Below are 20,632 nucleotides of genomic sequence, written 5' to 3' on the forward strand. Positions count from 1 at the left end.
GGCATCTGTAAGCAGGTTACTGCCTAGTAAATGAGGCTGGTTAACAAGTTACGAGCCCATGCTATTACAGGAAAATTTCTACAGGCTATTTTCTAAAATGAGAGAAAATTCAAAAACCTGAGGTGCAAAGGGACTTGGGAGTCCTTGTGCAAAATTCCCTAAAGGTTAATTTGTAGGTTGAGTCTGTGGTGAGGAAGGTAAATGTGATGTTAGCATTCATTTCAAGAGGACTACAATATAAAAGCATGTAATGTTGAGACTCTATAAAGCACTAGTGAGGCAGTTTTTGGCCCCTTATCTAAGAAAGGGTGCGCTGACATTGGAGAGGGTTCAAAGGAGGTTCACAAAAAAAAATTTCCACGATTAATGGCTTGTCATACAACGAGCATTTGATGGCTCTGGGCCTGTATTCACTGGAATTTAGAAGAATGAGAAGTGACCTAAATGAATCCTATCAAATGGTGAAAGGCTTTGAGAGTGGATGTTTCCTATGGTGGAAGTGTCTAAGACCAGATGACACAGCCTCAAAATAGAGGGGGGTCCTTTGAGAACAAAAAAAAAGAGGAATTTCTTTAGCCAGAGAGTGGTGAATCTGTGGAACTCATTGCAACAAGCAGCTGTGGAGGCCAATTCTTTACGTATATTTAAGGCAGAAAATGATAGATTCATGATTGGTCAGGGTATGAAGGAAATATGAGGGAGGGTGGAGGGGGGGGAAGCAGGAGATTGGGGCTAAGAAGAAAACTGGATCAGCCATGATGAAATGGTGGAGCAGACTAGATGGGCCAAATGGCCCAATTCTGCTCCTACATCTTATCGTCTCATAGAGCTGCAACATAACCTTGTGGCTCTTAATCTCAATCCCCCAACTAATGAATGTCAACACACCACATTCCTGAACCACCCTATCAACTTGAGTGGCAACTTTGAGGGATCTATGGTTTTAAACTCCAAGACCCCTCTGTTCCTCCATACTATTAAGAATCCTGCCATTAATTTTGTACCCTGCCTTCATTTGACCTTCAGAATTTCCCAGAGTGAATTCCATCTTGCTATTTTTCAGTCCAGCTCTGGATCCTGTCTATGTCCTCTTAGTGAGTTGAATTGAATTGACTTTATTTCTTACATCTTTCATACACGAGGAGTAAAAATCTTTACGTTACATCTCCATGTAAATGTGCAATGTATAATAATAGTATGTACAACAGGATAGTCAATATAACACAGAAATACAGTTGTGTCAGCATGAGTTTAGCAGTCTGATGGCCTGGTGGAAGAAGCTGTCCCAGAGCCTGCTGATCCTGGCTTTTATGCTGTGGTACCATTTCCTGGATGGTAGCAGCTAGAACAGTTTGTGGTTGGATGATCCTTCAGGCCCTTTTTACACACCTGTCTTTGTAAATGTCCTGAATAGTGGGAAGTTCACATCTACAGATGCGCTAGGCTGTCCGTACTACTCTCTGCAGAGTCCTGCGATTGAAAGAAGTAGAGTTCTCATACCAGGCAGTGATGCAGCCAGTCAGGATGCTTGTAATCTATGACAACCTTTACATGATCCACAACACCTCCAACCCTCATGTCATCTGGAAACTTACTAACCCACCCTTCTATTTCCTCATTCATCATTTATAAAGATCAGAAAGAGCAATTCTCCCTCACGTTCCCCTTAAATAGTTCACCTTTCACTCTTAACGTATGACCTCCAGTTTTAGTCTCTCAAAACCTCTACCTTTCCTAAATCCATTTTTTAGTTCTGTCCTACCTACCTTGTAACTCTCTAGAGCCCTATCCGATCCTCCCTTCCTAAATCTTAAGCAAGCTTTTTTTTCCTCTCTTGACCATATGTTCCACATATCTTGCCAACCACTTGTCCTTCACTCTACCATCCTTTCCTTGATTCAACGGGACCAACCTATCTAAAAGCCCCTGCAAGAGCTCCCCAAATAATCTCAACATTTCCATTTTGCATTTCCCTGAGTACATCCATTCCCAACTCACGCTTGCCATTTGCTGCCTAATAGTTTAAAGATCACCCCCTCTAGCATTTAAATATTTTCCCATTTCATCTGCTAGCCCTCTCCTACACTGTGGCAAAGGTCATTGAGTTGTGGTCGTTGTCTCCAAAATGATCACTTGTGAAACATCTAGACCCTGGAACATCTAGTAACCAATCTCACCCTTGTTTTAGTAACAGCCACAAAATCATAGTTCTCTCTACTAATTCATGTTCATCACCTTGCTCTTAATTCTTTTCGTACTAATGTAAACACACTTCAACCCATTCTAGTCACTGCATCTATGCCATTTCCACTCCATATCCTTCCTCAGTCTCTCTGCACAATTGAATTGACCATAAGACATAGCCAACTTCTGCTCCTTTTCGGCCCATCGAGTCTGCTCCGCCATTTCATCATGAGCTGATCCAATCTCCCCTTTCGTCCCATTCCCCCGCCTTCTCACCATAACCTTTGATGCCCTGACTACTCAGATACATATCAATCTCTGCCTTAAATACACCCAATGACTTGGCCTCCACTGCCACCCGTGGCAACAAATTCCATAGATTCACCACCCTCTGGCTAAAAATAATTTTTCGCATCTCTGTTCTCAATGGGTGCCCTGCAATCCTCAAGTCAAGTCCTCTCGTACTAGACTCCCCCACCATGGGAAACAACTTTGCCACATCCACTCTGTCCATGCCTTTCAACATTCGAAATGTTTCTATGAGGTCCCCCCTTATTCTTCTAAACTCCAAGGAGTACAGTCCAAGAGCAGTCAAACATTCCTCATGTTAACCCTCTCATTCCCGGAATCATTCTAGTGAATCTTCTCTGAACCCTGTCCAATGTCAGCACATCCTTTCTTAAATAAGGAGCCCAAAACTGCACACAGTATTCCAAGTGAGGTCTTACCAGTGCCTTATAGAGCCTCAACATCACACCCCTGCTCCTATACTCTATCCTCTAGAAATGAATGCCAACATTGCATTCGCCTTCTTCACCACCGACTCAACCTGGAGGTTAACCTTAAGGGTAACCTGCACAAGGACTCCCAAGTCCCGTTGCATCTCAGAACTTTGAATTCTCTCCCAATCTAAATAATAGTCTGCCCCTTTATTTCTTCCACCAAAGTGCATGACCGTATACTTTCGGACATTGTAATTCACTTGCCACTTCTTTGCCCATTCCCCCAATCTATCCAAGTCTCTCTGCAGACTCTGTTTCCTCAGCACTACCGGCCCCTCCACCTATCTTTCATCAGCAAACTTAGCCACAAAGACATCTATTCCATAATCCAAATCGTTGATATACAACGTAAAAAGAAGTGGCCCCAACACGGACCCCTGTGGAACACCACTGGTAACCGGCAGCCAACCAGAATGGGATCCCTTTATTCCCACTCTCTGTTTCCTGCCAATCAACCAATGCTCTATCCACGTATGTAACTTTCCCGTAATTCCATGGGCTCTTACCTTGTTTAGCAGCCTCATGTGCGGCACCTTGTCAAAGGCCTTCTAAAAATCCAAATGCACAACATCCACTGCATCTCCCTTGTCTAGCCTACTTGTAATATCCTCAAAAAATTGCACTAGATTTGTCAAGCAGGATTTTCCTTTAAGGAAACCATGCTGAGTTCTGCCTATCTTGTCATATGCCTCCAAGTACTCCGTAACCTTATCATTGACAATCGACTCCAACAACTTCCCAACCACCTATGTCAAGCTAACAGCTCTATAATTTTTTTTTGCTTCCTTGCCCCCTTCTTAAATAGCGGAGTGACATTTGCAATCTTCCAGTCCTCCAGAACCAGGCCAGAATCTATCGACTTTTGAAAGATCATTGCTATTGCTTCCGCAATCTCCACTGCTACTTCCTTCAGAACACAAGGGTGCATTCCATCTGGTCCAGGAGATTTATCTACCCTTAGACTATTCAGCTTCCTGAGTACTTTCTCTGTCGTAATTGTGACTGCGCATATTTCTCTTCCCTGACACCCTTGCATGTCCGGTTTATTGCTGATGTCTTCCTCAGTGAAGACTGATGCAAAATACTCGTTCAGTTCTTCCGCCATCTCCTTATCTCCCATTACAATTTCTCCAGCATCATTTTCTATCGGTCCTATATCTACTCTCACCTGCCTTTTACTCTTTATATATCCTCTTTGATATTATTTGAAAATATCCTCTTTGATATTATTTGTTAGCTTCCTTTCATAGTTCATCTTTTCCCTCTTAATGACCTTCTTAGTTTCCTTTTGTAAGCTTTTAAAAACTTCCCAATCCTTTGTCTTCCCACTAATTTTTGCTTCCTTGTATGCCCTCTGCTTTGCTTTTACTTTGGCTTTGACTTCTCTTGTCAGCCACGGTTGCATCCTTTTTCCATTTAAAAATTTCTTCTTTGGAATATATCTGTCTTGCACCTTCCTCACTTCTTGCATAAACTCCAGCCACTGCTGCTCTGCCGTCCTTCCCGCTAGTGTCCCTTTCCAGTCAACCTTGGCCAGTTCCTCTCTCATGCCACTGTAATTTCCCTTACTCCACTGAAATACCGACACATCGGATTTCGGCTTCTCTTTCTCAAATTTCACAGTGAACTCAATCATGTTGTGATCACTGCCTCCTAAGGGTTCCTTCACTTCCATCTCTCTAATCACCTCTGGTTCATTACACAATACCCAATCCAGTACAGCCGATCCCCTAGTGGGCTCAACAACAAGCTGTTCTAAAAAGCCATCTCGTAGACATTCTACAAATTCTCTCGAGATCCAGCGCCGACCTGATTTTCCCAATCCACTCACATGTTAAAATCCCCTACAATTATCATAACACTGCCCTTCTGGCAAGCCTTTTTTATTTCCTGTTGTAAATTGTAGTCCACATCATTGCAGCTGTTTGAAGGCCTGTAGATAACTGCCATCAGGGTCCTTTTACCCCAGCGATTTCTTAGCTCAACCCATTCTGTACCTTCTGATCCTACGTCAACTCTTTCTAATGATTTGATATCATTTCTTACCATTAAAGCCACCTCACCCCCTCTACCTACCTGCCTATCCTTCCGATACACCATGTATCCTTGAACGTTCAGCTCCCAGAGACATGCATCCTTTAGCCACGTCTCAGTGATAGCCACAATATCATACCTGCCAATCTGTAACTGTACAACAAGATCATCCACCTTATCCTAATGCTGCGTGCATTTAAATAGAACACCTTAAGTCCAGTATTTGGTACTTTTTGCATTGATTGCACTGCAACTCATCCCAATGGCTGCAAATTTGCTCCATCACCTGCCTGTCCTTCCTGACATCCTTACTGCTCATTACCTTAGATCTATTTCTGTTTTCCCTCTCCTCCGCTCCATCATTCTGGTTCCCATCCCCTTGCCAAATTAGTTTAAACCCTCCCTAACAGCTCTATTAAACCTTCCCACCAGGATATTGGTCCCCCTAGGATTCAAGTGCAACCCATCCTTTTTGTACAGGTCACACCTGCCCCAAAAGAGGTCTCAATGATCCAGAAACTTGAATCCCTGCCCCCTGCTCCAATCCCTCAGCCATGCATTTATCCTCCACCTCAATCCATTCCTACTCTCACTGTTGCGTGGCACAGGCAGTAATCCCGAGATTAACACCTTTGCAGTCCTTCTTCTCAATTGCAATTCCTAACGCCTTATATTCTCCTTTCAGGACCTCTTCCTTTTTCCTACCTATGTCATTGGTACCTATGTACCACGACCTCTGGCTCCTCACCCTCCCACTTCAGGATATCTTGGACACAATCAGAAACATCCCGGACCCTGGCACCAGGGAGGCAAACTACCATCCGGGTCTCCTGATTGCGTCCACAGAATCACCTATCTGACCCCCTAACTATCGAGTCCCCTATCACTACTGCCTTCCTCTTCCTTTCCCTACCCTTCTGAGCTACAGAGCCGGTCTCTGTGTCAGAAGCATGGCCACTGTTGCTTCCCCCAGGTAGGTAGTTCCCCCCCCCCCCCCCCCCCCCACCAAACAGTACTCAAACAGGAGTACTTATTGTCAAGGGGTACAACCACTGGGGTACTCTCTAGTACCTGACTCTTCCCCTTTCCCCTCCTAACCGTGACCCACCTATTTGCCTCTCGTGACCCCGGTGTGACCACCTGCCTGCAACTCCTCTCTATCAGCTCCTCACTTTCCCTGACCAGACGAAGGTCATTGAGCTGCAGCTCCAGTTCCCTCACACAGTCCCTTAGGAGCTGCAGTTCGGCGCACCTGGCGCAGATGTGGACGTCCGGGAGGCTAGGAGACTCCAGGACCTCCCACATCCGACACTGAAAACAACAAGCTACCCTCACACTCATACTTCCCCTTTCCTCAAATATCAGGAAAAACGGAAACCTAAGCCTACCTTGCTTCCCCCGCTTCCGCCTAAGCCCTGAAGCCTACACTCTGCTCCAGGCTCACTCCGCTGCCCACAAACGATGCTGTCCGCTGTTTAAGGCTATGTCCTTTTTAAATCTTCCCCACTTCACTGCCCGACTTCACATGCCTGCATAGTCCCGCCTCTCTTAACTCCAATAAGAATAAGAAAAAATCAAAATGGCTCCCGCCGCACTCCCATTCTGATCCTCTGACTTTCTTCTACAAATGAATTGAATCTACTTTCTTACACCAACTGCCCCATCCTCTGACCCATCACTCCAGTTTCCATTCCCTTGTAAAATTAGTTTACTTTAAACCCTTCCCAACAGATCTAGCAAACCTATCCAAAAGGACGTTGGTCCCACTTGAGTTTAGGTATAACCCATCCCTTTTGTACAGATCATACTTTCCCCAGAAGAAATGCCAATGATCCATAAATCTGAAACCCTACCCCCTGCACTAGTCTTCAGCCACACGTTCATCTGCCAAATTATCCTATTCTTGCCCTCACTGATGATGGCATAGGCAGCAATCCAGAGACTATTACCCTTGAGGTCTTGCTTTTAGTTTCTTTCCCAACTTTCTATATTTGCTCTTCAGGGCCTCTTCGCTTTTCCTACCCATGTTGTTTGTACCAATGTGTACTAGGACTTCTGACTGCTCATTGTTCTCTTCAAGAATGTTGTGGACTGGATCCAAGACATTCCTGACCCTGGCACCTGGTAGGCAACATACCATCCAAGGCATAAAAGACTCTGTAGATGCTGGAAATCCTGGATGGTATCACACACAAAAGGCTGGAGGAAATCAGCAGGTCAGGCAGTATCTATGGAGAGGAATAAAGAGCTGACATTTCAGAACAAGACTTCTCATCAGGCCGAGTTCCTCCAGCATTTTGTGTGTGATAACACCGGGAGTCTCACATCCACAGAATATCCTGTCTGTTCACGTAACCAATGAATCCCCTATTACTACTGCTCTCTTCTTTCCCTTTCAAGCCACATGGCCAGACTCAGTGTCTGAGATTAGCATTTTTAAAAAGACAGTTGGACAGGTACTTGGATTGGAAAGGTTTACAAGGTTATGGCCAAATGGAACTAGACTGGATGGATTATCTTGCCCAGCAGTTAGGATGAAGGGTCTGTTTCCATGCTGTATGACTCTATACACATCTATAATGTCAGCCCTCAACATCTTACAGTCTAGGGGAAAAAAAGGTCCAGCCTATACAGTTCCTCTTTATAACTCAAGTTATCCATTCCTGGTAATACCCTTGTGAATCTTTTCTACACTCTTTCCAGTTTAATGACAATCTTTCTATAGCTTGGTGCCCAGAACTGCACACCATACTCCAAAAGCAAACTCACCAACATCTTACATGGCATCTTATAAACTGCTATAAGATCTTAGAACTCGCATGCTGGGCTACAACATTACTGAGAATATGGATATTTGAATGTTCTCCTGCCACTTGCTGATTAATTGTTCACCACCAATGATGAGATGTGATAGGACTGCAGAGCTTTGATCTGATCCATTAGTTGTATGACCATTTAGCTCTGTTCATTTCATGTTGGTTTTGTTATTCAACATGAACAACATACATGTAGTCCTGTATTACAGCTTACTTGGCTGGTTCCTCACTATTTGTAAGTATACCTGGTGATGCTCCTGGCAAGCCCTCTCCTACTCCTCAATGAGCCACAGCAATTGCATTGAGTCAAGAAGCAAGTTTTAGAACTGAACACGGAACAACAAACTGGTTCAAGATTGGGAAAGGAGTACGACAAGGTTGCATACTGTCACCCTACTTATTTAATCTATATACTGAACATATCATGAGGAATGCTGGTCTAGATGACTCAAATGCTGGAATCAAAATGTTCTAAGATGAAATATTAACAACCTCAGGTATGCAGATGATAATTCTGTAATGGAGGATATGAGGAAGCTTCTAATCAAAGTGAAAGTAGTAAGTGCAATATCTGGCTTGTTGCTCAATATTAAGAAAACCAAGACTATGTCGACCAGCCCTATTAACTCTGTAATAATAAATGGAAAGAAAGTGGATGCAGCGATGGATTTTGTCTTCCTCAGTTCAAAGATTTCTATAGGTGCTAACTGCAGCCACAAAATTAAACATCGCTTAATTCTGGGGAGGGCAGCAATGACAAATTTAGGTAAAATACTGAAGAGCAGAGACATAACATTGTCTACAAAGACCTGTATAGTCAAGTCTATGGCATTTCCAGTTGTGATGTATGGCTTTGACAGCTGGACTATTAGTAAGGCTGAATACAAAAGAATCAAGGCCTTTGCACTTGGATGCTGGAGGAAAGTGTTAAGAATTCGTTGGACAGCAAGAAGATCCAACAAGTCAATACTTGAAAAGAATACAGCCAAACTGCTCACTAGGAGGCTTGATTATGAGACAAAAGCTCAAATATTTTGGCCATATCATGAGAAGACAGAATTCCTTGGAAAACTCTCATGTTAGATAAAACAGAGGGTAAAAGAAGGAGAGGATGACAGACGCTATGATGGATAAATAATATGTTCTTGATTAGCCAGGGCATCAAAGGTTATGGGGTGAAAGCAGGGCAAAGGGGATGACTGGATGCAGTGGATCAGCCCATGACTGAATGGCAGAGCAGAGTCGATGGGCCGAATGGCCTACTTCTGCTCCTGTATCTTATGGTCTTAATATTACTCAGACAATGCACATGACCTTGGGGGATCTTAGAGAGGCAGCTTCCAACAAGCTGACTTGGTGTGCAGGAGTCCATGAGGTCACGAAGGGTCAGACTCAACTTAACGACTGAACAGCAAAATTACATTGAGGTTGCTTCCTTCAGCTATTTACCTGTCTTGAAACACAAGGATTGGTCACTCAGGACAGAGATGAGAAGAAATTTTTGGGATTTTTAAATAAAAAGGCTGTGGAGGTCAGTTACAGAGTGCATTCAAGACGAAGAATCTTGATGAAGGGTCTCAGCCCGAAATTTCAACTGTTTATTCCTTTCTTTGGATGCTGTCTGACCTGCTGAGTTTTTCTAGCATTTTACATGCATTAATCTGGACTTCTAGCATCTGCAGAATCTCTTGTGTTTAAGAGAAAGATGAGATATTATAATTATTAAGGGAATCAAGGAATATAGGTACAGTGCAAGAAAGTAGTACTAAGATGAAAGATTGTTTACAGCCTTATTCAATGGTGGAACAGACAGCTGCCCAAAAGTCTACTCTATCATTTTCTTATATGTTGTGTGGTGCCCACTGGAATCAAATGAAGGATTCATCAGTCTGGACTCATGTACATCACAAGTGTCCTGGATAAGCTAAATTACTTATATTATATCTCAACCAATTCTGAAGAGGAAATTTTCTTAAGTGGTACAATGATATGAGAATGGCAAGGGTCAGAGTCATTAGGAGAGGGTGCAGGAGAGGGCAGCAGTGCTGGCAGGGTTTAAAATCACATTGAAAGATATTTGTAAGCAAACAATGACAGTGCACTGGTGGTGAGAACCACATTACTTACTTGGTAAGGCAAAGGTTTAGGCAGCAGGTCAGTCAATGTAGAGAGAGGGAAAGATCTCTTCTGTGCTTCCTCTGAGCCAATGAATTTCATGAAATACAGCAGGTAGCACATGAGGAGTGTGCTTGAGTACAGGAGCTGGAAAGAAAAAAGGAAAAGAATTATCTTGTGTCTGATGTTAACCATGACAATAAATTAAACTAATCTTACCTACCTGCACATACTCTATATTCTTCCATTACCTGCATGCTCATGTGCCCAAGTACCTCATAAATGGAACAATCGTTATCTACATCATCTTTTCCCACACCCCCGCCCCAAACACAGCAGTACACTCCAGGCACCCAACACCCTGTGTATGGAAAAATTTGGTCTGTACCTATCTATCCCTCGGCTCCTTAAGCCTGATCAACCTATCAACCTGATCTGATCTTGGCCTCAAGTACACTTTTCTGCAATCAATAATATTCATATAGAAACATAAAAAACCTACAGCACAATACAGGCCCTTCAGCCCACAAAGCTGTGCCAAACATGTCCTTACCTTAGAACTACCTAGGCTTACCCATAGCCCTCTATTTTTCTAAGCTCCATGTATCCATCCAGGAGTCTCTTAAAAGATCCTATCATTTCTGCTGCCACACCGCTGCTGGCAGCCCATTCCATGCACTCACCACTCTCTGCATAAAAAACTTACCTCTGACATCTCCTCTGTACCTACTTCCAAGCACCTTAAAACTATGCCCTCTTGTGCAAGCCATTTCAGCCCTGGGAAAAAGCCTCTGACAAGCCACACGATCAATGCCTCTCATTATCTTGTACACCTCTATCAGCTCATCCGTCATCCTCCGTTGCTCCAAGGAGAAAAGGCCAAGATCACTCAACCTATATATTCCATGAAAACCTCCAGAGCTCTCTGGGACACTGGGCTACAAAGATTCAAGTCCTTCCAAGGAAAGAGCAGCCTTTCCTGAACTCCCTGTTAAATGGGCGTTTCCTTATTTTAAAATATACTGCTAGTTATATAAGCCCTCATAAAAAGGAAAGATTAAAGGTTGAAGTATATTTATTATGAAAGTGCATAATGAAGCAGGAGAAATAATAACGGGGGACAAGGAGGTGGCTGCTGAACTTAATGAGTATTTTGCATTAGTCTTCAATGTAGAAGACACTACCAGTGTGCCAGATGTTGAAGGGTGTGACGGAAGAGAAGTAGGTGCAGTTACTATTACAAGAGAAAATTTGCTCAAAAAGCTGAAAGACCTAAAATAAACATAAGTCACCCGGACCAGATGAACTGCACCCTAGGGTTCTGAAAGAGGTAGCGTTAGAGATTGCGGTGGCAGTAGAAATGATCTTTCAAAAATCATTGAACCCTGGCATGGTACTAGAAAATTGCAAATGTCACTCCACTCTTTAAGAAAGGAGGAAGGCAGCAGAAAGGAAATTATAGAAGAGTTAGCCTGACCTCCGTGGTTAGGAAGACGTTAAGAGTCAATTGTTAAGGATGAGGTGATGGAGTACATGACACAGGAGAAGGCAGGACAAAGTCAGCATGGCTTCCTTCAGGGAAAATCCTGCCTGACGTACCTGTTGGAATTCTTTGAGGAGATTACAAGTAGGATAGATAAAGGGGATGCAGTGGATGTTGTATATTTGGACCTTCAGAAGGCCTTTGACAAAGTGCCACACATGAGGCTGCTCACCAAGTTCAAAGCCCATGGTATTACAGGAAAATTTAATAAGATGGTTAGAGCATTGGCTGATCGGAAGAAGGAAGTGAGTGGGAATAAAAGGATCCTTGTTTGGTTGGCTGCCAGTGACTAGTGGTGTTCCACAGGTTTTGGTGTTAGGACCACTTCTTTTTATGCTATATATCAATGATTTAGATGATGAAATAGATGGTTTTATTGGCAAATTTTCAGAAGACACGAAGATTGTGTTGGAGGGGCAGGTAGTGTTGAGGAAACAGATAGGATGTAGAAGGACTTAAGACAGATTAGGAGAATGGGCAAAAAAGTGGCAAATGAAATACAATGTTGGAAAATGCATGGTCATGCACTCTGGTAGTAGAAATAAATGTGCAGACTATTTTCTAAATGGGAAAAAAATCCAAAAATCTGAGATGCAAAGGGACTTAGGCGTCCTTGTGCAGAACCTTGCAGGTTGAGTCGGTGATGAGGAAGGCAAATGCAATGTTAGCATTCATTTCTAGAGGTCTAGAATACAAGAGCAGGGATGTGATGATGAGGCTTTATAAGGCACTGGTGACGTCTCACCTTGAGTATTGTGTACGGTTTTGGGCTCCTCACCTTAGAAGAGATATGTTAGCATTGGGAAGGGTGGGAGACTGCTTTGCCGAGCACCTACGCTCCATCTACAAGAAAAAACTGGATCTCCCAATGGCCACCCATTTTACTTCTACTTCCCATTCCAATATGTTCAACCATGGCCTCCCCACTGTCGCGGGAAAGCCACACTTAGGTTGGAGGAACAAGACCTTATATTCCGGGTATCCTCCAACCTGATGGCATAAACATTGATTTCTCAAACTTCTGGTAATGGCCCCCCACCCCCTCGCCACCATTTCCATCCCCCTTTTCCCTCTCACCTGATCTCCTTTGGCACCCGTCGCCTCCCTCTAGTGCTCCTTCCACCTTTTTCTTTCTTCCACGGCCTTCTGTCTCTTTCACCAATCAACTTTCCAGCTCTTTACTTCATCCCTCGCCCTCCAGGTTTCACCTATCACCTTGTGTTTCTCTCTGCCCTCCCCTACCTCTACTCCTCAGCTTTTTTTCACCAGCCCTGTCGATGCTGCCTAGCCTGCTGAATTGTGATCAACAAACCCATTTCACATAGTCAGCATCCCTTAAATAAATTAGGGGCTCAGAGTTCAAACAGGAACAGGCCCTGTGCTGCAATTCTAGCCTGTCAAAACAAATAAGAATGTTGTCAATCACCTGGGCCAGAGAAAATACATAGAGACCCCAGTATGGTACAAGGGTGATGCACACCACCGTCAGTATACACTTCACTGCCATGGCCAGACTTTCCGCAATCACCTGAAAAACAGAGCACAGTTGACACAACAAAGAGAACAGAGAAACAGGGACAGTCTGTGTGGAATTTGCACATTTGCCCTGAGGCCATGTAGGATCTCGCCACTACCCCTTCCCCCTCCACCAACATCTGAAAGGTATGCGTATTTGTAGGTTAGCTGCCCTCTAGTGCCTAGATGATGATGGAATCTAGTGGTGATTATGGAGAGCATAACGAAGTGAAAATACTCAACTGGTGCTTACTGGTCAGCATAGACTAGGTAGGTCAAAGACCCTGGTCCTGTTCCATGTAATGTGACTCCAGCTGATAAGAGTTGGGTACCAAATCTTCACCTTTTCCTGCACCCAAGGTCAGGATAACATTGAATTGCATTTGTAACCTTCCAGATAACATGTGCATGCTGCAACATTCAGGTTTCTGTTTCAGATTTGGTCTGTTGTGACATGCAACATTCCTGACATGCAAGTTATAACTATCCGTAGCAAAGAAAGCCTAAACAGCTACAGTTGCCATTCAACAGCATTTACCACTATTGAGTCCCCACTGTCAACATGCCAGGAACCAAATGTTAAATGGAACTGACCTGGGAAGTACAGGATCAGTTGCTTGCAAAGTGTAATTGGCATTCCAACATTCCAAACTCTTCCTACAATGCATGCCAGGACTAATGCACTTTGCTTGCTTGAGTGCAGCAACCCACTTGATTGGCACCCAATTTGGAAACTAAACATTTATGCCTTCCACTACTTGCTCTGCACACCATTCACAAATTCCAATGCAGTTTCATGCTCTGGCTATTCCAGCACACACTTCCAAAATTGGAAGAACAGTTTCTCAATCATTCACTCACATTGATTTAGCACTAAAGGCTCAAAGGGTGCAGAAATTTTGAGATGTGTCTAGGAGAGCCTTTTGACACAATATGCTGATAGATCAATGAGCAAAGGTGTATTACTTGACCTCATATTGGGAATGTAGCTGGTCAAGTGGAGAGAGTGTCAATGGGTGGTCATTTTTCAGACCAATGACCTTAACCCATTTGTTTTATGACAGTATTAGAATCTTTATTATTGTCACATGTATCAAGATACAATGAAAAACGTAATCTTGCAAGCCTCTATACAGATCATTTCAAAAACACAAGTACTTTGATGTAGTACAAGTGAAAAAGCAGTAAAAGACTGCAGAAAATAACATTACAGATAGAGAAAAATTGTATTTCCTGCACCAGATGCAGGAAAGTCTACAACTGCACAGTTGGAAGCATTCAAAGGAGAAACAGTAAGAGCTAAAGGGCAGTGTGTTCCTGAAAATGCGAAGAGTAGCAAATGTAGGGAAACCTAGTGTCAAGGAATATTGAAGGCTGGACAAAAAACGACACAGGACAACTATAGGGAACTAACGAGAGGGGAGGCATATGAAGACTTCTAAAAGTATAGGGAAGTGCTTTAAAAGGAAGTAAAGAAGGAAAAGATGATTCATGAGAAAACAGGGCTGTCATGAGACGAGACTGACACAATTCTAAAGTTATTCTATAAGCATATTAAGGGAAAAGGAATAACCAGGAAAAAAGTAGAGGCTTCTAGTAGTCTGTGTGCAGAGCCATAGGTAATGATGAGACCCTAAATGAATTATTTTCATCAGCATTTCCTTGTGGTTGGAGAATTCAATAAAGGGGAAACTGAAAATCCAATCTCCATAAACAAAGAGACATACTCAATGCTTTGGTAAGCTTAAAAGGGTAAACAAATCCAGAAAACAATGGGAGTCAAGAGAGGAGACTGCTGGGTATCACTGAGATTTTTAAATCTTCTCTGTACATAAGTGAGGTACCAGATTACCAGAGGACAGAAAACATGGTCCTTCTTTTTGAGAATGGCAGCAGGGAAAAGCTAGTAACTATAGATCTCTGAGCATCGGTTGCAAGGAACATAGAGAACAATGCAGCACAGGACAGGAATTCGACACACAATGCTTGTGTGATGCACCATCAATAACTCTCGGAGACTGGAAGTGAACGATAGGCTTTTATTAACAGTAAAAAGGGAGCATGACATCTCGGAGACTGAGGGAGGAGCAGTGCCCCAATCGCCTTTATACAGGGGTCTGTGGGAGGAGCCACAGGAGCAGTCAGCAGAGGGGTGTATCCAGACAGGTATACATAGTTTACCACACTGTGTCAACCTAAATACCAAATTAAACTAATCCTACCTGCCTGCAAATGGTCTACATTCCTCCATTTTCTGCCTGTTCATGTGCCCAAATGCCTCTAAAACCTTGTTATTAATCTGCTTCCACCGCCTCCTGTGGCAGCTGGTTCTAGGCATTCACCATTCTCTGCATTAAAAAAACTAGCTTCAACAATCTCCTTCACACTTTCTTCCTCTCACCTTAAAGCCAGCAGAAAGAGTGGGCTCCCTCACCTCTGCCCCTCAGGGCTGTGCCCCAAGCCCCTCCTTTACTCTCTGTATACCCATAACTGTGTCATCACCCATAGCTTCAATCTGCTAATTAAATTTGCTGACTACATTACACTGATTGGCCTAATCTCAAATAATAATGAGGCAGTCTACAGAGAAGTCATTACCCTGACATGGTCGTGTCAAGAAAATAACCTCTCCCTCAATGTCGCAAAAACAAAGGAGCTGGTTGTGGACTACAGGAGGAATGGGGACAGGCTAAGCCCCACTGACATCAATGGATCTGGGGTTGAGAGGGTGAACAGCCTTAAGTTCCTCTGCATAAACATCACCAAGGATCTCACGTGGTCTGTACATACTGGCTGTTTGGTGAAAAAGGCACAACAGCACCTCTTTCACCTCAGACTGCTGAAGAAGTTTGGTGTGGACCTCAAATGCTATGAACTTGCTACAGGAACACAACTGAGAGCATCCTGACTGGCTGCATCACTGCCTGGTATGGGAACTGTACTTCCATCAATCACAGGACTCTGCAGAGCGTGGTGCAGACAGCCCAGTGCATCTGTGGATGTGAACTTCTCATGAATCCAGACAAAGACAGGTGCGTAAAAAGGTCCGAAGGATCATTAGGGACTCGAGTCACCCCAATTACAAACTGTTCCAGCTGCTACCATCCAGGAAACGGTACCGCAGCATAAGAGCCAGGGCCAACAGGCTCCAGGACAGCTTCTTCCACCATGCCATCAGACTGATTAACTCACTGACACAACTGTAATTCTATGTTATATTGACTATCCTGTTATACATACTATTTATTATAAATTACTATAAATTGCACATTTATATGGAGGCATAACGTAAAGATTTTTACTCATGTATATGAAGGGTGTAAGTAATAAAATCAATTCAATTCTAGTATTTAACATTTCCACACTTGAAGAAAAAATTGATACTGGAAAAAATATCATAGAGGGAGGACTAAATATCATTAGAAGGCAGAGTCCAATCAGAGACAATCAAGCAACACACACAAAATGCTGGTGGAACACAGCAGGCCAGGCAGCATCTATAGGGAGAAGCACTGTAGATGTTTTGGGCCAAGACCCTTCGTCAGTACTAACTGAAAGGAAAGATAGCAAGAGATTTGAAAGTAGGAGGGGGAGGGGGAAATGCGAAACGATAGAAGACTGGAGGAGGTGGGTGAAGCTGAGAGCCGGAAAGGTGATTGGCAAAAGGGATAAAGAGCTGGAGAAGGGAAAGGATCATGGGACAGGAGGCCTAGGGAGAAAGGGGGAGGGGAGCACCAGAGGGAGATGGAGAACAGGCAGAGAGAGAAAAAAAAAGAGGGGAGAAAAAGCTAAATATATCAGGGATGGGGTAAGAAGGGGAGGAGGGGCATTAACGGAAGTTAGAGAAGTCAATGTTCATGCCGTCAGGTTGGATGCTACCCAGCCGGTATATAAGGTGTTCCTCCTCCAACCTGAGTGTGGCTTCATCTTGACAATAGAGGAGGCCATGGATAGACATATCAGAATGGGAATGGGACGTGGAATTAAAATCTGTGGCCACTGGGAGATCCTGTTTTCTCTGGCGGACAGAGTGTAGGTGTTCAGCGAAACAGTCTCCCAGTCTGCGTCGGGTTTCACCAATATATACAAGGCCACACTGGGAGCACCGTACGCAGAGACAATCAACGTGGCTTTGTCAGGGGCAGATTAGCTGACCAATATGATTGAATTCTTTGCAGAAGTAACAAAATGTATCAATGAGGGCAGGGCAGTACTTGTGATTTACAATGACTTTGACAAAATCTTATGTGAGAATAATTCAAAACCTCTGGGCCCATGGAATTCAGGGAAAATTAGCAAAGTGGATATAAAATTGCCTTGGCAATAGTAAACAGTGGGTGATGGTAGAGGGTTGCTTTTGTGGTTGGGTGACTGTGTCGAGCTATGTCCCAGAAGGATCAAAACTGGGACCCTTATTAATAATATGTAAATGACTTGAATGTGGATGTAGGAAGCAAGATCATGAAGTTTGGCAGAGTTGTTGATAGTGTGAAAAGGTAGTGTTAGGCTGCTGAGATATATAAATATTTTGGTGAAATAGGATAAAAATAGCACATTGAGTTTAATCCAGACAAATATTAGGTGATGCATCATGGCATGGTTGGGTCTTCGTGCTGAGGAACAGATGGACCTCAGTATGCAAATCCTTAGATCCTTGATTATGGTAACGTAAGTGCTTAATGACACAATGAAGGTATGTGGAACACTAGTGTTCATTATTCGGGCATTGAGTACAGAAGCAGATAGTTTATGCTACAGGTTTATAAAAATATAGTCAGATCTCAGCCAGAGAATTGCTTACAGTTCTAGTCATTGAGGTAGAGGAAGAATATGATAGACTGGAAAGGACACAAGGAAGTTCATCAGGATGGTGCATGGGATGGAGAAGTTCAGTTATGAGGAGAGAATGGGGAAGCTGAGTTTGTTCTCCATGGAGTAGAGGAGGTATTGAGTGGGGTAAACAAATTTATGAAGTCTATAGATAGGTTAGACAGCAGGAAACATTTCCCCCCATATCAGAAGCAAAGAAAACACAAATTTAGAGCAAGGAGATGTAAATTCAGAGTGGATCCAACACTCAGAGTGACAAATACCTGGAATGCACTATCTGAGACAGAGTGGTTGAAGCTAGATCACTGACAGCATTTAAGTGTCCAAATGAGCACTTGCTCAGGCATATAGGACTATGGACCAAGTGATAGGAGACGGGGTTAATACGGAATGGTGCCATTGGTTGGCATGGACAGTTTGGGACTAATGGCTTATTTCCATAAAACCATAGAGTTGTAGTCATACAGCATGGAAAAAGGCCCTTCAGCCCAACTATTTCATGCCAACTAAGATGTCCACCTGAGCTGGTATTATTTGCTTGCATTTGGCTCAGATCTCCTAAACCTTTTTTTTTTAAACCAATGTACCTATCTAAATGTCTTTTAAATGTTGAAAATAGTACCCACCACTTCACCATCTAACATCACTTAAAAATAGCAGGCACATGAGTAGAGCAGTGTGAATGACTACAACCTAGCATTTCAAACCTAGTGTTGGATAGAATGAAAGGTTTAAAATAAAAGGATCAATCTATATTTGCACACAACTCACCTTTAACCTCACCAACATATGTACCTGAGCCAGCACCCACATAGGCTCAGAGAGAAGTTCCACCACAGCAGAAATTCCAAATGCCATCACTCCAACCTCATAGTGAGGTATAACTGCTGGGTCTGGAATTTCCACCAAATTGAGCCATGCCCAGGCCAAGAGTAGGGCCCAAAATATCCCCAGGGGAACCCTGAAATAACAGAGTCCTGACAATTATTGATGCAAAACACATGCTTATGCAGATGCACACATACATATAATAAAACACAATAAATCAGTGACATTTAGGGTTCACACTCAACACAGTCATCTACATTAGCGTAGCCCATATTATTTCTGATATTCTACTACTCAAAATCCTCACTTTCATTACTCCCAAGATTAATACACTTCATCCTCGCTACATCCTCCCTCAATGCATCCTGTCTCTCAAGATCCCATTCATACGTTGGGGTGGTTAAAGGAAAATAAGTAAGCATAATTGGAAATCCAAAAAAAAAATTGCAGGTGCAGGAAATCTAAAATGAAAACAGAAAATGCTGCAAATATTTAGCAGATCAGGACACATTTGTGGGAAGAGAAACATAGTCACAGTTTCAGGTTGAAGACACCACCCAAACTGAGAAGGAGACAAGTTTCTTTGGTATGAATACTGAATTTTCCAATTTCAGGTAACACACGCCTTTAGTGTTCTTCTACACTGGTTGTGACCTCTTCTACACTGGCAAGACCCAATGTAGACTGAGGGACTGCTTTGCTCAGCTCCTTTGCTGCATCCACATAAAGCAGGATTTCCCAGTGGCCAACCATTTTCATTTCAATCTCCATTCCCATTCAAACACATCAGCCCATGGCCTCCTCTACTGCCACAATGAGGACATTCTCAGGTTGGAGGAGCAACACCTCAAATTCCATCTGCTTAGCCTCCAACCTGATAACATGAAAATCAATTTCTTCAACTTCTGGTAATTATCCCCTCTCCCTTTCTTCTTCTTCATTTCCCAAACTTGGCCTCCCACTTACCTCCCCTCCTCACCTAGTTATTACTTCCCCCAATGCCCTTCTTCCTTCCCTTTCTCCCATGGTCCACTCTCCTCTCCTATCAGATTCCACCTATCACCTCCCAACTTCTTACTTCACCCCCCCCCCCCCCCCCCACTACCATGTCTTCACCTACCATCTTTTAGCTTGTCCTCCTTCCCCACCCCACCTTGCCACTTTGTTACTCTGGCATCTTCCTGCTTCTTTTCCAATCCTGATGAAGGGTCTCAGCCTGAAATGTCAACTGTTCCTTAATTTCCATAGATGTTGCCTGATCTGCTGAGTTCCTCCAGCATTTTATGTGCTTTATTTACTTGTCCACCTAGTTTACTTCTCCATTTGTTCATCCTTCCCATTCTTTGGCTCCATACTGGTTCACCTATCACCTACCAGTGTCTATCCTACCCCTCAACATGTACCACTATATCATGGCAACCTTTCCCATTGCCTCCGTCATAATGTGGGATCTGCACCTAAAACATCATCTTTACACCTTCTGCCTCCATGGAAGCTGCTTAATCTGCTGAGCTCTTCCTACACTCTGTTTTTAAGCTTATTGGTTACACAGCCTGGAAACAGTCCCTGCACCCAACTGATCATGCCGACCAAGATTCACTTCTAAGCTCATCCCATTTCCCCATATTGGTGTCTTTGAGGATAGGTTTGAGCGAGCTTGGGCTGTTCTCCTTGGAGCGGAGGAGGAGGGGGGAAATGATGATAGAGGCAGATACATTAGGGGTAGGAGCACTCTTAGATAGGCACATGGATGATCGAAAAATGGAGGGCTATTTAGGAGGAAAAATCTTTGAATCTTAGAGTGAGTTAAAATGTTGGCACAACATCATAGGCCAAGGGGCCTCTAGTGCGCTGTAATGTTCTATGTTCTGCCCATATTCCTCTAAACCTTTCTTATCCATGTCCCTTTCCAAATACCTTTTAAATGTTGTTAACCTACCTGCCTCAATCACTACCCTTGGCAGCTGATTCCATACACTGACCAT

At 43.4% G+C, this 20,632-nt stretch overlaps 1 protein-coding gene across 3 annotated transcripts in view; it reads right to left on the bottom strand.

The window, feature by feature from the left end:
• The window catches only part of rft1 (RFT1 homolog), an 86,606-nt gene that overhangs the window by 50,826 nt on the left and 15,148 nt on the right, over positions 1-20,632 (bottom strand). For all 3 annotated transcript variants that reach the window (XM_073071945.1, XM_073071944.1, XM_073071946.1), the window contains 3 exons: positions 18,591-18,780; positions 12,901-13,002; positions 9,944-10,078 (listed from right to left, as the gene is read on the bottom strand). In XM_073071945.1, the coding sequence (XP_072928046.1) occupies positions 9,944-10,078; positions 12,901-13,002; positions 18,591-18,780 (427 nt within the window). The remainder of the gene's footprint in view (positions 1-9,943; positions 10,079-12,900; positions 13,003-18,590; positions 18,781-20,632) is intronic.

Source organism: Hemitrygon akajei, chromosome 19 (assembly GCF_048418815.1).
Source record: "Hemitrygon akajei chromosome 19, sHemAka1.3, whole genome shotgun sequence".
NCBI classification, from domain to species: domain Eukaryota; kingdom Metazoa; phylum Chordata; class Chondrichthyes; order Myliobatiformes; family Dasyatidae; genus Hemitrygon; species Hemitrygon akajei.